Source organism: Rhipicephalus sanguineus, chromosome 6 (genome assembly GCF_013339695.2).
Source record: "Rhipicephalus sanguineus isolate Rsan-2018 chromosome 6, BIME_Rsan_1.4, whole genome shotgun sequence".
NCBI lineage: Eukaryota > Metazoa > Arthropoda > Arachnida > Ixodida > Ixodidae > Rhipicephalus > Rhipicephalus sanguineus.
This window is the reverse complement of record NC_051181.1, coordinates 160,175,021-160,194,714: the sequence shown is the minus strand read 5'-3', so window position 1 is coordinate 160,194,714 and position 19,694 is coordinate 160,175,021. Positions and strand designations below refer to the sequence as shown.

Sequence of the window (19,694 nt, the reverse complement as noted above, 5' to 3'; positions counted from 1 at the left end):
CGTTTTTCTACTCGTGGCTTGAACTTTAGTGTGTTTTAGGCGTGCTGTGAGCCATGTTCAAGACAAGATGCTGCAGAAATATCGCTATTTAAAACATCCGTCTCGACATCACTTCAAGAACAAAAGAAACTTAGCTACTCCACGCAGTTTCATCGTTTGTACGCATCATAATTAGCTCAAACGAATGCCGGCACCTGCCTTCTTTAACCCTTATGACATCTAACACTCAGTTCGATAACTGAATCATTTTTGCATACACTAAAGAACCTCCTCGCTAGAAGGTTTTCACTTTTGGCGGCGTAATTATGGAGCCTAGGAAGTAAAAATGTTGCTGAGCCGCACACTCATGTGGGTTATTGACGTAGTGTCGTAGATTTCAAATGTTTACACCAGTTGAATGTTTTCAAGGCGGTGGGGGAGGGGCAGGGGGACGAACGCTCACACAAAACGCTTACGCGACTTCACAAGAAAGAACTTTCACATGGAGGATGCCGTAAGAAAGAAGGGTGGGAAGGCAGAGCGACCAACAAGACTTTGTCCACTATGCCACTTCGGAAGGCGAAGGTGGAAGTAAGAAAGAGAGGTAGAGCGAGAGAGAGGGCGTGCGTCTAGATGATTTACTGGCTATTTCTAGGGGATGAAAGCCGGTTAACATACGCTACCAGAGGATAGATATTCCAGCAGCGGTCGTAATAAATGCGATAGATAAATAAAGCGACCAATGCAAATAAATAGTGAAACAAAAGCAAGGACGAATTTTTTTGTTTTGTCTGCAGGCTTCATGAATTCAGCTCACGGTTAACTCATTTACTGGAACAACACTCATAGCAGACAATGCTGCATTCTCATGATGCAAACAAACAAGGTCCTCCTCATCCGCTGCACTATTCCCTAAAGTGTCGTCCAAAATTGATGCACAGATGTCACCACTTTCAGAGCCATCATGATAACGTGCTGTACAACCTCATACAAAACGTAGGAGTTCCTAAACTGTTTGATACCGGGCAGTATAGCTAGCGCGTCCGTTTTCCAACTGCACATTGTCGTAAGGGTGTGTCCGCGATCTACTCAAGTAGTAGTAGTAGTCATAGTTTTGTTTTCCTATCCTATATTGTGTGGCTAATCCTGAAATAGTGGAGGCATCTTCACGATGGCTTGATTACAGTGACAACTCGATGGCTAGGGTGCAGTGGATAGTAAAGAGTGATAGGCAGACATACTAAACGCACTTCCAAGCCAGCAAACACGTTTGCAGATGCAAGTGCCCAAACATTATAAGCTCCCCGGGAGATTTGGGCAAAATAAGACGACACGATTTTGCATTGTGCAACCTCGTACGAAACTGAGTAACCGTATGACAGAGAGGAAACAGGTGGCGTGGCATTCGTATACCATGAAGTACGTGAAGTGCGTATTGGAGGGCACGAGACACCCACGGCACTACAAATACATAGTGCATAAAAAAATTACACCATCTCCCGCTAAAGGGGACCATGAGGCGATGCGAAGCCGGAGCACTTGCACGATCGCATTCCGTTGGCGTTCGTTGGGCATGCTACCGACCTCGCGTCGTGGAACGCGAAGAGGGACGCTACGCGCGTCGTATCTTCCATCTAGCCTGGCCGTTAATTCTCACAGGGCGAGCGGGGAACGTGGTCGACAGGCGGGCGAGAGGAGGGCAGCGTAAGAGAGGAGAGAGAAGGGGAGGGGACGCGCATGCGCTCGAGCTCATCGCGGCGTTGCGCAGAAGAGAATTTCGGCATGTCTAGCCCTCGTTTCAGAGGAAGAGTGGAAAGGGGAGAGGGGAGAGGGGTATGGGAGAGGGGGAGGGGAGAGGGAAAGTGGATAGGGAAAGTGGAGAGGGAAAGGGGAGAGGGTGAGTGGAGAGGAGGTGTGTGGAGAGGGCATGCGCATGCGCAGTTAGTGTGGTCACGCCGCACACCACCACCACCGGATTGAGCTCCGCCTTACGATACTTCGCATCTAAAAGCTTACGTTGGTGTGGACACAACGCATACTTGACGCGTGCCACTCGCGCGATTAGTGGGCGACTGTCAAATATGGAGCGACCACGATAAACATAAAATATGCATAATTTCGAGGAAACGAACCTAGTCATAAATCGCCGGAAATTTGGTGTTTATTGTCACTCGCTAAATAAATAGAAAGCTTCACCTTTCGATGAGTAATCGCCAAGGTCCAACTTCAATGACGACGTTTTATTTTAATTAAGCATGAGTCAATGTATCAATCATTTGTTAAATATCTTCCTGTATAATATTCCTTTTTCGCTTCCGATGCTAATCCGCTGCGTTTCTGCACTGTCGCATATATAACCAACATCAATATAAATTATCCTTGGCAGCATTTCCTACGCGTTGTTCGCGTCTTAAATATACCTGCTTTTAAAATAAGGCCGGAAGAAGCTAAGAAGTATAGAGCGTCTTATAGCAGCTGAAGGCTCGTTCACACCTGCGACTAGCACCGGTCGCGCGACCAAGTTGGTCGCAAAGCGACTGGTCGCAAACGGTCGCAAATGGCCGTTTTGGTCGCAAAGCGACTACATTGGCTCAGTCGCTCGTTGCTCGATTTTTCAGTCGCGCGAGTGCAGTCGCAAACCTCTGAACCAATCGTATGCGCGGAAACAGGACGTCAGCTTATTTTATAGGGCAATGGCAATGCGAGCCATATGCGAGCAGACATGAATTTTTCAGATGCTTTTTGGTGGCCAGTCGCAAATGGTCGCGCTACCGGTGCTAGTGAACGAGCCTTAAGAGTGGTATTTCGACGCTCGCCCTCATCAGCTATTGTATTTAAGTAAAAGCGGGAATCTGTCGAGCAGGAATGCTGTAAAATTGATCATCCTGTTGCACACTCGCCATCTTCTCATAACTTCGCTAATCTGGGCCCGTATTCACAAAAAGATCTTAGGCTGAATATTTCATAAGAAATAATTTCAGTCGGTCCTGATGTCCGGACATGTAAACTGAGCTTACGAACAAAGATCTTTGTGGATTCGGTCTCTGAATAATTTCGTTCGGTACACGTGATTTAAGCGCCGTATTCGTGCTCTATTATCAGGGAGGTTTCTTTGTGCCACTGTACTCAATCGGAGCACTAGCGGGAGCAAAGTATGAACGCGATAGCGTTAAAGAGCTCGTTTCGTAGAAATTCCGGTGTCGGCGTCGTTGGTTGTGAGCGAAAAATCGGCATTGTCCGTGAGTGAAAATTCGAGATAGATGGAAATGAACAAATCAGAAATCTTCGGTTCGAGTCGTAATCGAACCCAGGCCGTATGCGTGGCAAGCAGTTGTTGTACCACACAGCGATGTCATTGCTTAGAACTATTTCATAGTGCGAGGAGTCTCCTTAACGCCTGTAATGTTGCGTCGCAGAAGCGTAAAATTGCGCCAGGCGTCAAAACATGTGAATTGCACAACTAGTGGGTGTTTTAAAGGCCCACCCACTACAAAGCGCTCAGGCATATTTAATCATCAGCAGCAGCAAAAGCATCAACAAAGGCCGCAACTGCGTAGGTTTGCGTGGGGCCTTACGGACGCGTAGTGGGTACTTCGGGAATTCGGAAAACACAGAGTTATGGCGTAGTAGGCACTTCGCAACTGTACTTGCAGTAGGCATTCTATGATAGCTGTAAACGGCTTGTGTAACACGCACAGAGGTTCCTTTCCTTGCGGCACGGTTAAGGTGTCCGCCGAGAAGCGAAGCCACGCTAGCGATTGAGAAGGCAATGCAAACGGGGCCCGATTACGCTATCGTGTTCTACTGTTGAGGCGGAGCTCAAGCGTCCTCCAACTTTTGCGTCAGGTATTACTCTGCGTGTTCCAGTAAAATTTAATGAACACGCGAGTGTCTATGCAGCAATAGACCGATTCCGAGGCCTACGAGTGTTCACAGACACTGTATATCATATTACCCTTGAATGGCGCAGTAAAGAGCGTTTAATCACAGACACGTGTTGCGGCTACCTGCTACTCGTAATCCGAGCGGAAGCCATTTAAGGCCAGCGGGCTGCTTATAGCTTTCATGCACAACATAAATATTACAACTTCTAATTTTTCTTGCCATTAGTTTCACTCACAATTACAAAAACGGCGTGTTATCGTGCTGCATCACTGCAATGTAGTTTAGTTTCTTGCCACAAATGCAGCGGACGTTTTTTGTAGAAACGCTTCGGCTGAACACTTTTTGATAGCAACTGCAAACATGTGTATACACTGAAGGAAGCTTTTAGCGATATTGAGCCGATATGTATCCCTTAAGTTTCATGTGTGGACGTAAAACCCCGAAATTTGTTGCTATTATTACGTTTCATGTGTGCAACGTTGAACTGCAATGATAACCGCTCTTTCAGCCTATGAGGAAATGAGTAAGCACCACAAAGCTATGATGCTCTGGAAGGGCTCTTGTTACAAACGCATTCACTTGCAAGTAGGCACGAGAAGTTATCCACCTTATAAATACCAGTAACATTAACCTGATCCAGTAAAAACGTCAGGAAATAGAAATTCGCTGTCTTGTGCGAAAAATGAAATGCTCGCTGTACAAGCTTGCAAAGCGAAGACGGTGGTTATGCCCTAAACGATGGCAAAGCAGCTCGTGCCTGTGGGCCCGTAGTCGGGCTAAAAATGATCAGACAAGCAATTCATCATCAGCCTTGCTCACACCTTTTATCGACTAGGCTGACATTGAGTGTAACAGCATATAGCGCTGCTGCAAGCACCGCCTATGATATATGAAGTCACGCATCTCAAGATTTCAGGCGTATTTCCTTAATACTACAGTCACGTTAATCCTGCACCAGACGAGAAAAAGAAACGAAAACATTATTTTAACCATATTTACAAAGGTTTATTTTACAGAAAGGTTGAGACGTTCACACAACGTCTCGCAACAGTATATTACAAAACAGGATGACAGTGTTCGGCTGGTGTTCTCTGGTGCCGTGGCAGTGCTGACAGTGGGCGCCTCCATGCGCGGCGCATTTGGCAGGTCGGAGCAAGGTGCTCGCAGCTGGTGACAATTCTTCATATCAACTAGTTGGTTCCTGCAACAAATATAAACAAAGCAAACGTTAGTCACGTCAATAGAGTGTGGCGTAATGGCATTCAAATTTCTTTCCGCTTAAAGAGAAAACGCAATGAAAAAAGGGTCTTCGCGACTCGTGAAATATGCTGCCAGGACCAGGACCAAACATCAGTGTTGAGGTAACTGAACGTCAGTTGTACGAATCATGAATAATGTGTTACAAAAGCGCATTACCAACGAACAGCAAAGGAGGAAGCGCATAACGTAGAACCTTAATATGCGGATAGCACACAAACTTATTCTTGGAAGTAGAAAAACATCAGAACCAACGCGTGCTTAAATATTGCATATTTCCTGGCTTTTCTCATGTTAGCATCACTATCTGCTAAGAATAAATCACAAGGGACGATCAGCTGATCATCATTATAACTATCCAATCAGAGGCAGGTTCTGAGGTACTGACGTCATGAGGTCTAGTGCCATCCTCCCCCATGATGTCCGCCTCCGCCTCCACCCGATACGGCGCCGGCACCGCCGGCGGCTCCGGCGACCTCAACCACCTTCACTGGAATGGCAGCAAATGCAGCGCCTCCGTGGCCTCCGCCACCACCGCCGTGTCCGCCGCCTCCGTAGCCACCGCCGCCGCCTCCGAATCCACCACCGTGGCCGCCACCGAAACCGCCACCTCCGCCTCCGCCACCGCCGTGGTGGTGAACGTCAACGCTCAGGATAGCAGTATCGCCGCCACCTCCGTGGCCGCCGCCGCCTCCCTCCTTATGCGTATCGGCTGCTGTTCCCAGTGGAATCTTGTGCACGGCTTCGGCTACTTCAACTCTGGGGTGCGGGAACACACTTCCGCCGCCTCCACCGCCGCCGCCGCCTCCGAAACCGCCTCCGAATCCTCCACCGAAACCACCTCCGAAGCCGCCTCCGAGACCGGTAAGTCCACCTCCGAAACCACCGCCTCCGTATCCACCGCCGCCGCCTCCACCAAAGCCTCCGCCGCCGAAACCGCCGCCGCCGAATCCGCCGCCACCGAATCCGCCGCCGCCAAATCCGCCGCCGCCAAATCCGCCGCCGCCAAAACCTCCACCGCCGAAACCACCACCGCCGCCGCCTCCAAATCCACCGCCTCCACCATCGACCCTCTGGATCTCAGCTACGTGAACAGAGGCTTGCTGTGGTCGGGGAATGCCTTGCGGGAAACTGATCCTAGGTCCTGGCACTTGGGTGGCAACCATGATGGGCTCGACAAGGGAGATGCCATTGCCGGTGGCGACAAGACCCTGTTTGTACTTGATGGGCAATGGCGTTCGGTCGATGTGGGCAGTGTAGCGGGTTACGGGCCGGGGAGCGGGAGCTCCACCACCACCACCGCCTCCACCGCTGACGGAAACCACAATGGTCTTGCTGGCGCCGCCGCCACCACCGCCTGAGGGAAGATGCAAGAGAGGGCAGATAAAGAGTTGCTTCAGGCATGGGAAAAGTTTGACTAATGCGTAAGCTTATCCGATGGTAATGACATTGCGACGTATAGTCTTCTCATTGGTCACCTCCCGTGTGGAGGCACCAGCAGGCGCCGACACAACATCCTGCGTGCTTGAGACAGACTGTGAATATAAGTCTTATTATGTTAGTGTGCAATGAATTCTGCGTAATAATGAAAAATGGCGCTAACAGGAGCAGTTCAGGGCGTGCAACAGCCCCTGCTGATGTCTTCAAAGGCATTATTGAAGCTGACAAGAACATTAGTAGGATATGACACATCTTTCCTCGGTACATTTGATATGCCTCTTTGATTGAACCAGAAAGGCTCGAATGATATACTCTAGGGCGAGACCTTCATGACCAAGTTCGCACTCTAGTGGCGCGTTACAATGCGCCGTGACAGCCAGTCGCACCTCCAAATCCACCGCCACCGTATCCGCCGCCGCCTCCGCCAAAGCCTCCGCCTCCGAATCCACCTAGGAAGCTGGCTCCTCCGAGGCCACCTCCGAAGCCACCCCCGCCGCCGCCGTAGCCTCCGCCACCTCCGCCTCCTCCAATGTCGCCTGCCATCGCTAGGACGGCACACATGGCGACCGTCAGCACCTGCAAGCGAGACACGAACTTCTTGAATTCCCGGGCTCCGCAGCCGTGGCGTAATCCACTCGCGATGTCGGGATGGCGCGCGCCTCCACAACCGCACGCGTCCTGTCATCTCTCCGCGTTTACCTTGAAGGGATTCATGCCGCGGCTGCTCAGGTCCCTGTGCTGGGCCAGATGCCGCGCTGCTGCTTGTCGACTGATGTGCTCAACAGTGGGGGAACTTGGCATTTATACGGGCCGCCTCGCAGCGCCCTCGGTCAGCTGTAGGCCTCCGAGCAGCGAGTGCAACGAGGAAGAGGACGACGACGCGAGAAGGCAGCGAAGAGAAAGTTTGCGCCGGCGGGGGGGAGGGGCCTTCGCTGCTTCCCCGCCGAAAGGGAAAGGACGGGCCATCTCCCGCCGCTGGTGGCCGGCTGGCCCGGATGGAGGAGCAAAACACTGCCATTCTTGAGGCGCGGGGCGAGAATAGCCGGCTGGCAGGCTGGCGGACGTTCATCCGTGGACGCGTTTGCTGGGCGGTCGGCAGCGTCCGAAGAAGGGGAGAGCGTTCGGCCGGACGGGTCCTGACCCCTAACGAGTTTCCTCGCATGAAAGTGGAAGCCGAAACTCGAACGCTCGCTCGCCGAACGGATGCCTTGTGCGCCGGCAGGAGATGGCACACTTCCCTGTTGTCTGGCCTCTCCTCGCGCTCCTGTCTCGATGGCGCGCGACAGATTGGTGGTGGGAAGGGGGTCGATCACTGCGCGCTCACCTTGCACGCCTTCTCTCGAATATACAGTAAATAAAAATAATAAAGCGATTCCGATGACGCACCGTGATTAGGCGCGTTACGCTTTCCTTTACATAGAATGCGCAACTTCTTATATCGAGAGATGAGTCTTGGGCCTCCTCCGTGTTCTGCATTGTGTTGCTGGCGTAACGCGAATGGTTAGAAGAGAACGCGGAAAAACGATCCGCACTTTCTTTATGTTTAATTCCCACGTATCTGTAACGATCTGTGTCGCTTGGCAACAGAGCGCAAGCTAAATTGTTGAAAGGCGTCATATATGTTTCTGATACGATTTTCTCCCTCTACTATACGTTCCACAGGAATATTGTACAGTGTTATACTGGGGCGGCGGCATCTTTGTGCAAATTACTGGCGCATGACGCCACACGCACATCTGTCTTAAACTTCTCTACATTTACGAAGTCACAAGGACGAAGCGTATATCATGTTTACATGACCCTGTACTGTGTGCGAGAAGCAGTCATCCATCCTCATGAAGCCCACAGGTTGAAGATGGTTACCTAATATGATGGTTGGATTTGATACGTACGTGTCTTCTTTTTGTTGTTTCGAATTCATTGCTGATAGCCTAAGCTTTGTTCGTTTATACGGCCACGTTGTTAAATGTTTAGTGTATTATGGACTAGAAGGTATGTTTACAACAGTTTCGACGACCGCAGCGGCGAAAAATTGAACACGTACCCGCTTGCTTTATTTGTATTTTTGCGTGCCATTTTGTTGCTTTTTTTTTCTTTACTACTTGTTTTTTCCTTCCGTTGTAGTTCTTGTTTCACTGCATAATGTAAGGCTACAAATGATTTGTGGGTGCTGCGTTTTAGGAAGGTTCCAGACAAGTCTGTTACTTGCGCCGAAGGCTAACTGAAAGTGATGTCTGTCTTAGGACGGGTCGCGAGATGTTATGTTTGTCTCCTTTTACCACTCCCCCGTGCAGAGTAGCTGGTCAGAGCATACAAGTTGTGGCTGAAATCTCTGCTTTTCTACTTCACAATCGCCCATTGTCGGAGGAAAGGGTCTTGGGACACTGCCCGAGACCGTCCTCGGAACGGAAGGCCTGAAAGCGTTGTGGCGTTTTTTGCGGACAACTGGTCTTAGAGACATACTTTAAGCATGTCGTTTATCATATTAATGTTCTCCTTTCGCTTCTTCTTCTTCTCCTTTTTGTAACATCTCTTTTCTATCATCTTTTATTCCCCTTACCCCTTACTCCAGCACAGGGTAGCCAGGCGGTCTGAGAACTGACTAACCTCCTTGTCCTTCCGTTTTTCTTTCCCTCTTCCCCTCTCTCTTAAGAAAGAATAAGCGAAGTTCCCATGTCTCTCAAAAAAGCATATTTTTAACCCGACATAATGAGCAGTCCGCAGCTATATGTTAGAATCGAAGAAGCGATTTGACATGTGCGCGTTTTTTAATTATATTCGGTCACACAGCACCCAGGAAATAAATCCTTAAGAAACGGTGTTGTCATAGTGCCGAAGAACAAGGCCTGCATTCGTAGGCATCTCAGAATATTTTATTATTATCGTTATTAATCATGCGAATCTGCTGTTATATTATCACAATGATCCTCACTTTCTCACTTTTTTTTTGATAATCTTCGTCCTAATTAAACGTTGAGTAAGAGGCGAGCAGCAGGCATACTTCTAAGACTGTCGTATATACAGCAAATTTGACTCTCAGACAATTACATAACCGCAGCCCAATGGTATCCACTGCCCCTACAATCGTCTCAACATCACGCCGATCGCCATCATGAAAGGCCGGCCCCCGAACGCTAGTCAAAGAGTAAATGCTGCATCGATGGTAATTGGTGTGGCTATTGACCTTGCATCCGGATTGCAGAAGAGTTTCTGAAGTAACCGATCACAGTTCGTCCGTGCTATAAAGCTGCCTGAGCGTATTGGCGTTTGAATTTTTCTAGGCTGATATTTGTGCACACAATTCTGCACTGCTTTACTGTCGTGTCCACTCCTCCAATCTTCTTCCCGCTCTGAGTTCTGTGACCCCACCTAAGTCAAATCCTCGTGACGATCTTGCTTCGCGTTTCCTACCTTCTCTCTTTTTTTTGCGGGGGTCGCATTTAAACGCCGTCTGCGAAAACCTGAAGCGTCATCCACCACCGGAATAATGGCTCTACTCTGGCTGCTATCACTCAGTTTAACGCTCCGCCTGCTATTTTAAGGCTTTCACTGCCGACGTACACAGTTTGGCGCAATCAGTCGAAATAGAACGCTTATGCTACGGCGTGGGGGAAGAAGTGAACGGAGCACCGCGAAACGTGCCCCGCAACGCCCGGCAGAAATTATTCCACGCCCCGGCTCGGCAGCTCTGCCAGCACCATTTGTGGCAGCCGCAGTGACTCCCATTAGGACTATGGAAATACGGACAGTCCGGCCAATTGTTCAACACACAGCTCGCTTCAGCAAGCCTTGCCGACTTCCCGTGGCGGTTCCTCTGTCTTTGTAACCGCGGCGGTCGCAGTGCATTCTTACGAGAAGGCCATTGTCTCGTCGTTCGGTCGGCCGCCGACCGTCGTCGAAGCTCCAGAAGAACCTCATATTCATTGCTCTGACCAAGCTACACGCATATCCGGGAGGCTCCGCCAGCGATTTTTCTCGCTCCCTTGCGCAGGAAAGGGGCGTTTGTACGTCATGTGCGCTGCAGTGCACTGAACCGGGTAGGGCTAATTGTGAACGCAGCGTCTGCCACCCACTGTTGATCCTGTAGGGTCGGCTGAGGGGAAAGCTGTAGGGGACGCCGTCAGAGAAGAGACGCCGTCTACTACGGAGACATTTGTCCTTTCTCCGCTTAGATTCCCGTAACTTTCGCATTGACCACATGAGTCGCGTTCTCAAGTCTGTGTACATGAACAATAAAGACAGTTTCATATTCAGTGGGCATAACAAATGATGATGATGATGATTATGATGATGATGATGATTTATTTGTTTTGCACTGCCGTCAGGGTTATCTGGCCATATGAACTAATGGGTAGTACAAAAAGTATGTAACAAAAAGAAGAGCATGCCACAGAAGAGAGAAGGAGACTACATCACAACAAAGACAGGATATTGCAAGTACAAATAACAAGAGAAAATTAAAAGCCCAAAGCATAAATAACGGCATAATCATTATTATGAGGGACATGCTTGTATATTCCCAATATGTGTGGCGACGGGCTTGCTTACTTGATTGATTGATTGATTGATTGATTGATTGATTGATTGATTGATTGATTGATTGATTGATTGATTGATTGATTGATTGATTGATTGATTGATTGATTGATTGATTGATTGATTGATTGATTGATTGATTGATTGATTGATTGCGATGCAAGAAATAGTCGTAATAGATGTGCAATGGGCCTGTTTTCTGCAAGTTTCACATTTACCAGATACCTAGGTTCTTTAAAGTGCACCAAACTCTAGGCATACGGGCGTTCTTGCATTTCGCTCCCCTCGACATGTTACTCGCAGTCTATTATAAGCATAGTCATAAGCATAGTGTTGCGACGAATGAGTGCAAACAACACGCTTGAAATCTGTGCACATTCACTTCGGGGTTGATATACTATATGTCATATTAACGCGAAGGCAAGGCATATTCGTGGATTTCTAGTTTGTTGCGCTGCTACCCACAGGAGTACAACGTAGACGAAAGGCGAAGGTCGAGATTTCCCGCCCGCAGTGATGTTGGGAGCGGCACTGCACCCCTGCAATTGGACATTTATTCAAAGAAGGGCTTGTATATTACTTGCGTATGATTGAAAGTTTAGTTAAGAGGACTGCTATGCGAATGTCTCAGTCGAGAATAACTCTGGCGTCCTTAATGAAAACACGTTATCAACATATGAAGAGAGAGAGAGATAAGGAGATAGAGGCAGGGAGGATAACCGTGATTACTTTTGGTTTGCTACCTTACGCTGGGGAGAATGGGAACGAAAGCTGAAAAGCGGTGAAAAGAAGCAGGCGTGAACACACAGATACAATAAAAAAATAAGTTAAGGAACGCGAGCATTATAGTCCAACAGGCCACAGCAAAAAATTCAGTAAAACCTTAGGTTAATATCTTCCCTGGGTCATCATTGTGTATCATTGAAACCTAATCAGTACTTGTTGCGCCCTCTCATCGCATAAGTCTCATGGCTAGCTCAGCATCTTGAAACAAAGATTATGGCAGCTTTGCACTAGTGGTGCCAAGCCTTCTATGTTTCTCTTTATTTTTTTAACACGAAAGTGTTTTATGCCGGGGTTCACCAAGACTTTCATGACGTATTTCCGTCACGAAAATACGTCACCAAAATGAGCGCCATCAGATGGCAAAGAAAAAGTTCCGTTCACAGGTGTCGAACCCACGACCTCTCGGTCCGCATCAATGGCTGGAGGGCGTTTAGCCCACTGAGCCACCGCCAAACACATAGCGGAGGCTACATGAACGCGCCTTTTATCTTTCACACTTTCCTATCACAGTGCTCTTGGATGGATGCATGGATGCTATGAGCGTCCCCTTTATACCCGGGCGGTGACATGTGTGCCACCAGGCTCGAAAAAAAAAAATAAACTTCGTTGCCTCCGCCATTAGCTCCAGCAACGCGCCGTTGCTACGACCATCTTATTCGGCGCATTTCCCATAGCAGAAGCGTAATGTCGTCAACGCTTTAACACACCGCGTGATGGCGCTTTAGCCGAAGCCTCGCTCATAGCATCCATCCATATCGAAAAATAGCTCTCCGACTCTCGCCTTCCTGTCGCACCGCGTTCCCCGCTTACCCTGTGAGAATTAACGGCCAGGCTAGAAGGAAGACACGACGCTTTGAAGCAGTGCATATCGAGTATCAGTGTTTACTTATTGCCATCGTTGCGCGGGATTCACCCCATATGCGGTGTCCAGGTATATCTTGACAACTTCAGCTACCGCAAGGGTTAAATCATGATCACGGGCGTTAGTCGTCGGTACGGAGATGTGCCACTAGGCGTCAACGTGAGTGCCTCCACGTCAAGCGGTGCTATATCTGCCAAACAGCAATAGACATTGTACAAGCTCTCATATACCGGTGCACTATAAACAATCAACTACTTCTTTGACGACACGCTTTACTTTCGTGTTATACCGATTTCTATGATGAAGGGATCCGCCATCTTTTTTTTTCTTCTCCTTCTTTCTCTTCCTCTCTGTTTCTTGTATATCTTTTTCTATCTGTTTTATTTTTAATTTCTGCATATCTGTTTCTTTCTTTCTCTCTCTCTATCCATTTCTTTTCTTTCTAGCTCTTTCTATCTTTATTTCTCTTTCTTCACTTTCTTTCTCTCTCTCTCTCTTTATCGCTTCTCTCTCTCTCTCTTTCTATGCAATTCCTTATCTCTATCTTTCTTTGTCTGTCTTGCTCTCTGTTTTTCTTATCTCTTTTTCGTGTATTTTTCTTTCTATCTCTTTTTCTCTCTTTCTACGCTTTTCTGTGTCTTTCTTTTTATGTCTTTATTCCATTTATGTCTCTCTGTTTTTCTTTCTTTTTTCTGTCGCTTTCTTTCTCCCCCTCTCTTTTTCTCTTTCTCACTATCTCTATTTTCTCTTTCTCTCTCTCTCTCTCTCTCCCTCCTTCACGTGTTTCACGTGCTCCACTTTGCCGAGCGCAGTTTTCGTTCAACGTTCGCACCTGCTGTGTGCTCGGTAGTGGGGCTTGCCCAATTCCTGTGGCACATACCCACCTGTGAAGTTTTGCACGACGGAGCACAAGTTACCGATAGCTTAAAGGCCAACTCCTGCGATTTTTTGGCCATGTCAAAGTAATGGTGCTTTTATGTTCCTGAGACGCTCCTGTTACGGGCCCGATAGTAGAAATACTCGGCAAACTGGAGAATAATTTTAAATAAGCAAAAAAGCGCGACACCGAAACCGAAACCCAACCGAGTGTACTGTCTACGTATGACGTAGACGTTGTTACGAACGAACCGGAAGTCGTGCAAGGCATGCCGGTCACGCCGGCGCGGAGTATGAAAACTGTGACAGCCGGGATGACCAGCGAAGCGCCGGCCAAACCAACGCTGTCTGTCGCCTTGTGCACAGCAGACGCTCGCTGTAGCGGCCTAAGCGCCGAAGTTAACGGTGCCCTCGGCTGCGTCACTCCCGCCACCTTGCCAACACTGACGTCACAGACGCAATGTTGCCAATAATTGTGGGAAGCCAGGAGGGCGTTTGCAGACAATCTTTAAAATTCATTTGCAAACAATCTGCGCATGTCTCAAGCCTGTAATTTGGCATAAATGACGGAAACGTGCAAAGGAACGTACCCAGCGAATTTCACTGAGATCCATCGACCTCGAAAAATCGCCGGAGTTGGCCTTTAAGCAGCTTCGCTGGTAAAAAGACATCGAAAATCTCAACGTGAATGACGCGAAGGCTGTAATTATCGCTCGCGTTCAGTGTGTGTCATGTTCACTTGAAAACTGATTTACCCATGACAGCGACTAGATTGATCCCATGGCTCCTACGCAGAAACAATTTAAGTGGTAGTGCGTCCATTTACTACAAATGCTTGTGTCTATTGTTGGCAGCCATAGGCATCTTGTCAGTTCGTTAAGCCATGTTTACCACATGCTCACTTATCATTTGGGATCCGTAGCAATAGCAGTAGTATCCCCTTTATTTGACCCCTATAATTGCGGAAAAAGCTCCTTAAATATCGGCAAACAAACCAATGGTAGGTATAAATACAAGTAGCCCGTCCTGCCACAGCGATGCCGAGTCCTGAGAATCTCTCCTCTGCAGTGTACACACACGCGAGCTACACGTCCTGCTAGGTGGACGCCCGCTGCAACAGGAAGATGCGCGACTAATGCCGCCCTTCTCTCTTTCGTTTCCACTTCAGCCCCGCGCAATGCCGCTTCTAACTGCGCCTGCCTCCAAGCGGCCTCGTCTTCCTGAAGCAGGTGTTTGTCACCAGGCTTAAGGAACGGTGGCATGTCACGACGCGACAGTGAATCGTGCTTGTTCTGGTATGGCTTCAAAGCGACAGGCTGGCGCTCTTCTTTCTCATATTTGACCAAGAGTCGACTGAGGGCTCTCTCTCTCTCATTCCTTTTGTATATTTTTCCTGTTATTTTTGTTGGCCGTCTACGTGCATCAGAGAGTGCGTACGCAAACTGTATGTGTTTCTGTTGCACTGTGTATACAGCCAATCTCGCTAGAACTGTGCAGTACGATCAAACCTACAAGATGGCGTCAACTGATCAAGGATTGTTTAGTAAAGCGTTCCGCAAGTGAAAAGGACTAGTAATTACCAAACGCACTAGCTACGTCAGTCCGGGCTATCCTTATTTGTTACTCCGTGTACACTTGCGCACCAGAAGTTATTCTTACTAACGCAATAAATTTGACATTTTGTTAGTGGAAGTCATTTGGCTCCTTTGCGGTACTGCACTGTTTTAATGGTTACAGAGTTATATATCGTCCACAAACCGCCAAACACCACAAACGAAATTAACGCTGAAATTTCTTATTGTTGTGTACACTTGACGTAGTTTGGTCGCATTACCCTTGTCTATTTTTACTTCTCTGCGCGGCGACAGCGGTTGATCAAGGACGTCGCTTGTCCCGTCTAATCCAACGAGGGATTACTTACCATCCGCGCTGTCACTGCTTCCGCTTTGTGCTGCCGTGTCCTGTATAGTCGTGTCCGGGCTTTTAGAAGTAGTGTTTTTGGTTAGCAATATGTCATGGGAACTCGCAAAGTGTCAACCGGAACGCTCTAGTTGCACGAAATATCTCTCGGATCAAGCAGTAGGACTTTAGACATGAGCCGACGTTGGAGAAAGGCCTAGTAGTGTTTGCTGATTTTCGCCGATGCTGATTATTTTTGTGGTTCGCTCTATTTTTAATTTTTTTTTTTTCTTTTTCGCTTTTTCTATTTTTCATTGTGGCAGAACAACGGAGAAAACTGGACGATGAGCACACAGGACACGGTGCTAGACCACCTAAGAACCTTTGCGCATTACCCTTCTTCTACATCGGGCTATTTTGCACCTTTCATCTCTCAAGCAGCTCTGTGTCCTGTGCGCTCGTCGTCCCGTTTACTGCACTGTTCTGCCACAACGTTCATGAACCAGTCAGCCCACCTAAGAACCCTAGTGCGTTACATCTCTTTTTTCATTTCATATACACCCCCCCCCCTTCGTCATATGCGCCGCGAGGGGGGGCGTTCTGTTTTAGGGGCGAAGCTCCTTAAGGCGGCACCCGTTCGTCCCTCGTAGTCGTCGTGGTCGTAGCAGTGAGTAACAAGTCTTACGCTTTGACCTCCAAGGTGGTGCCGGTGGGAGATTTCTCCTGTGCGTTGTTGAACAATAAAAAATTCGCAGCGTGCGCGTTAACTAAAAGCCGAATTCTTCTGTCTCTCATTCCCCATTAGCAGCCATTGGCATGTTCCAGTAGGAAACGTTAGTAGAAGTAGAAGTGTAAGTGTTAGCTAAAAGCCGACTTCTTCTGTCTCTCATTGCCATTAGCAGCCATTGTTTACCTCCAAGGTAGTGCCTGGTGAGATTTCTCCTGTGCGTGATTAAACAATAAAAATTTTGTTCAAAACGCCGTTGATTGATGAAATAAACCAACGAAAGACGCCAGATGTTTTGTAAAAGCAGAACGAAAGAACGCCAGATGTTTTTCTTAAAGTGTAGTAGTAGTAGTTATATGTAGCCACCTCGCCCGATCGTCAACGGGCGAGGTGGACCGGCAACGGCGCGAGGACCCTACCGTACGAGAGTTAAATCACACTAAAAGACATACTTTGCGGGCGATACACTCTAGTGAGCTTTCAACTTTTCGTCTTAATGTACATGATAAAGAAATTATTTCTACGAAAAACGCAAGGCACACCTTGAGCAATATGTTTGGTTTTGGGACGCTAAATGGAACCATGAGGCGATGCGAAGCCGGAGCACTTGCACGATCGCGTTCCGTTGGCTTTCGTTGGGCATGCTACCGACCTCGCGTCGTGGAACGCGCGTCCTGTCTTCCCTCTAGCCTTGCCTTTAATTCGCACAGGGCGAGCGGGGAATGCGGTCGCTCTTTCGCTCGGGAGCGGACTTCTTCCTTGCATTTCACCGATCACAAGTGATAATGAAGGGACCACGTAAACCAACAGTACAATAAAAGTTTGAAGTTTAATATATACACGATGTTTCACACTCTTTATATTATGTACTGGGCGCATTTCACGGAAGAGTTTCACGGTTTACAGATGATTCCCTCCGTAGCTTCGCCCCACTCATCATCATTCACCCCGTGGATATGCTGTGATTTTTTGCGTATTATACAAAATGAGGAATCAATCGGGAGGAAACAGAAAGGAGGAAGGCGGGGAAGTTAACCAGAACAGCGTCTGGTTGACTACCCTAAATGTTAAAGGGAACGAGAAAGATGAGGAAGGTATAAAAGGTTTACAATAGCAAGGAGCGCAGTCACCAACCCTTCCACCTTTATACGATCAGGAGATGCGTTGAATAAAAAAGGAAGCGCATACGTTACAAAGGCGAAAGCATACGATGGTTTGTGAGTTTTGCATTCCTTTTACTTTGGACTCTCCTTTAAAAGTATCCCCATGACCACACAGCATCACTTCCGCAGATGTGCGTGTGTATATCTATGGCAAGATATGTTTGCATTGGCCGACCACCTTCGATAACGACAAGTCCAAATGTCGTATTCTTTGGATAATTGATATGTCCAACACCCCGATCGGCTGACATTTGTCCTCACGAGAAGATATGGAGCAGCTATGTTTTCGAGCATGCCCCAAGTTGTTTTAGCTTTCACCGCCAAATTACGTGGCGTTAGGTTTGTGGCCGCTAGACGGTGGGATTAAGCGGGTTGCATGGTACCACCTGCCAGCTACGCATCATTTCAAATCTGGCGAAAAAGGCTAAATTTCGTATGTCCTCACTTGCGTGTATGCCTGCCGTTCTGCTAATGCAGGGTTACTTTGTTTCCAAAGCAGAGGGGTGCAGAATTTTCGCCACGTAGCTATAATTTCATACTTTTGAAATGCAATGCGGTCCGCTCTTAAAGGCAGCACGAATTTATAATGCTCAGTGCTGGGTAATTTTAAGAACTGCTAGCAGTGGAGGTTTACTCGCATTTTAAGATTTCTTTGCACGAAGTTATCCTCGAAAAATTGGCGACTAATATAATTTCTTGGGCAGGCGGCTATTGATAAAAGATACCGTGGAATAACTGCTATGTAAGCATAGTAGTAATTGGTGTTCTTGTATATCTTGTTGCTGTCTGGGTGAAATAGCCTAGCCAGGCACCTTTCGGGCCTGGCTAGGCCCGAAAAGTGCCTTACAAATTCTCTAGTCAAGAGAATCTGTAAGATTCTCTTGACTAAAGTGTCAATGAATGAATGAATGAATGAATGAATGAATGAATGAATGAATGAATGAATGAATGAATGAATGAATGAACCGAGGAGGTCGAAGGGTTCCGGGACGTGTGCACAAAATTCTTTCTTGTCGATTTCTCTCACAAAAAATTCCAATATACGTCTACTTACCTTTTTGTAATAAAACCCCGGCGCGCAGTAGCAATTCGCGCCTATGTCGCTACTATTTACTCAATATATATATAATCTTATTCAGATTTATTTGAAAAAAAGAAATTAAAAAACAGCATCAACTGCAACAAAGCAAGAGCGCGTCATATTGAGTCAATAAAAATATTTTCATGGTATTCGCCTGGTATATCTACGACGCCGCGAAGCGTAGAAGGCGAGAAGCGATGCAATCTGTCCTGCTATCGCGTCGCCAAGACACGACACGCTCAGCGCTCTCGGTCGGCCCCGAAAAACACGAGATAGCGCGGTGGCTGTAGTCGTGTACCAGCGCGTGTTCGCTTCATCGCCCAAAGGCGGCTTTATATGCGGCACGTACTTTGTCTCCGCTTTATCTCGGCCGTAAATCTCCGCGAACGACCCTTCCTTACAGAAGCCTGCATGTCTCTATTGGATCTGTTCTGTTCTCTTTGCGACGACATTGATTTCCTAATTTTTAACGTTGAGAGCTTAGGAAGCGAGGCAGATCAAGGTTTTGAGCGCATACTTCGGAGTGAAACAAAGATCGGCGGCCTATCCACTTAGCTGTTTGTTTGTATGGGACTGTTACGAATGGAGGGCCTCTTCGGTCAACAATTACACCCAGAAATCTATTACAAGCAGTATTAGGTCGTTGGGACGAACACTTTCAGGGCAGGCGCCTTGTTTTGTCAGTATGGGACGCGTGCGCAAACTTCTTTTTGTTCTGATTATCATTGACTTGCCGCGTAAACTAATCGTGCATTAACTGACATAGGCGAAGTGCTAGAGGTCCCGCGTATTTAGATTTAGGTGCACGTTAAAGAACCTCACGGGGTCGAATATTTCTAAGCCCTGGCGTGCCTCCTAATCGTATAGAGATTTTGGCACGTAATATTAAATTATTATTATTATTATTATTATTATTATTATTATTATTATTATTATTATTATTATTATTATTATTATTATTATTATTATTATTATTATTATTATTATTGTAACGTTTTTTATCCCTGATATTTTATTATGAATGTTTCCTTTGTTTTTTTGTTTTTTTTTTTGTTTTTTTTTCGTGCGCCAGTACAAAGACCTTACGGTTGTTCCTGGGCACATTAAATAAACGTTTGATTTGATTTGATTTGATTATTATTATTATTATTATTATTATTATTATTATTATTATTATTATTATTATTATTATTATTATTATTA

At 47.2% G+C, this 19,694-nt stretch overlaps 1 protein-coding gene across 1 annotated transcript; it reads right to left on the bottom strand.

Moving 5' to 3' along the window:
- Positions 1–4,844: 4,844 nt before the first annotated feature.
- On the bottom strand, positions 4,845–7,377 carry LOC119397672 (uncharacterized). Its single transcript, XM_049416652.1, has 4 exons — positions 7,261–7,377; positions 6,948–7,137; positions 5,510–6,538; positions 4,845–5,065 (listed from the first exon to the last, which is right to left on the bottom strand). The coding sequence occupies exons 1-3, from the start codon at positions 7,360–7,362 to the stop codon at positions 5,520–5,522; spliced, it is 1,311 nt and encodes a 436-aa protein (XP_049272609.1). The 5' UTR covers positions 7,363–7,377; the 3' UTR covers positions 4,845–5,065; positions 5,510–5,519.
- Between the last annotated feature and the right edge of the window lie 12,317 nt (positions 7,378–19,694).

Excerpts from the sequence above, each read along its gene's own strand:
- LOC119397672 (XM_049416652.1), bottom strand. The coding sequence starts at position 7,362 with ATGCCAAGTTCCCCCACTGTTGAGCACATCAGTCGACAAGCAGCAGCG. Across the intron at positions 7,138-7,260 it reads GCGGCATGAATCCCTTCAAG|GTGCTGACGGTCGCCATGTG; the intron begins GTAAACGCGGAG and ends TCTCGCTTGCAG. Across the intron at positions 6,539-6,947 it reads CGGTGGCGGTGGATTTGGAG|TCAAACTTTTCCCATGCCTG; the intron begins GTGCGACTGGCT and ends CTTACGCATTAG.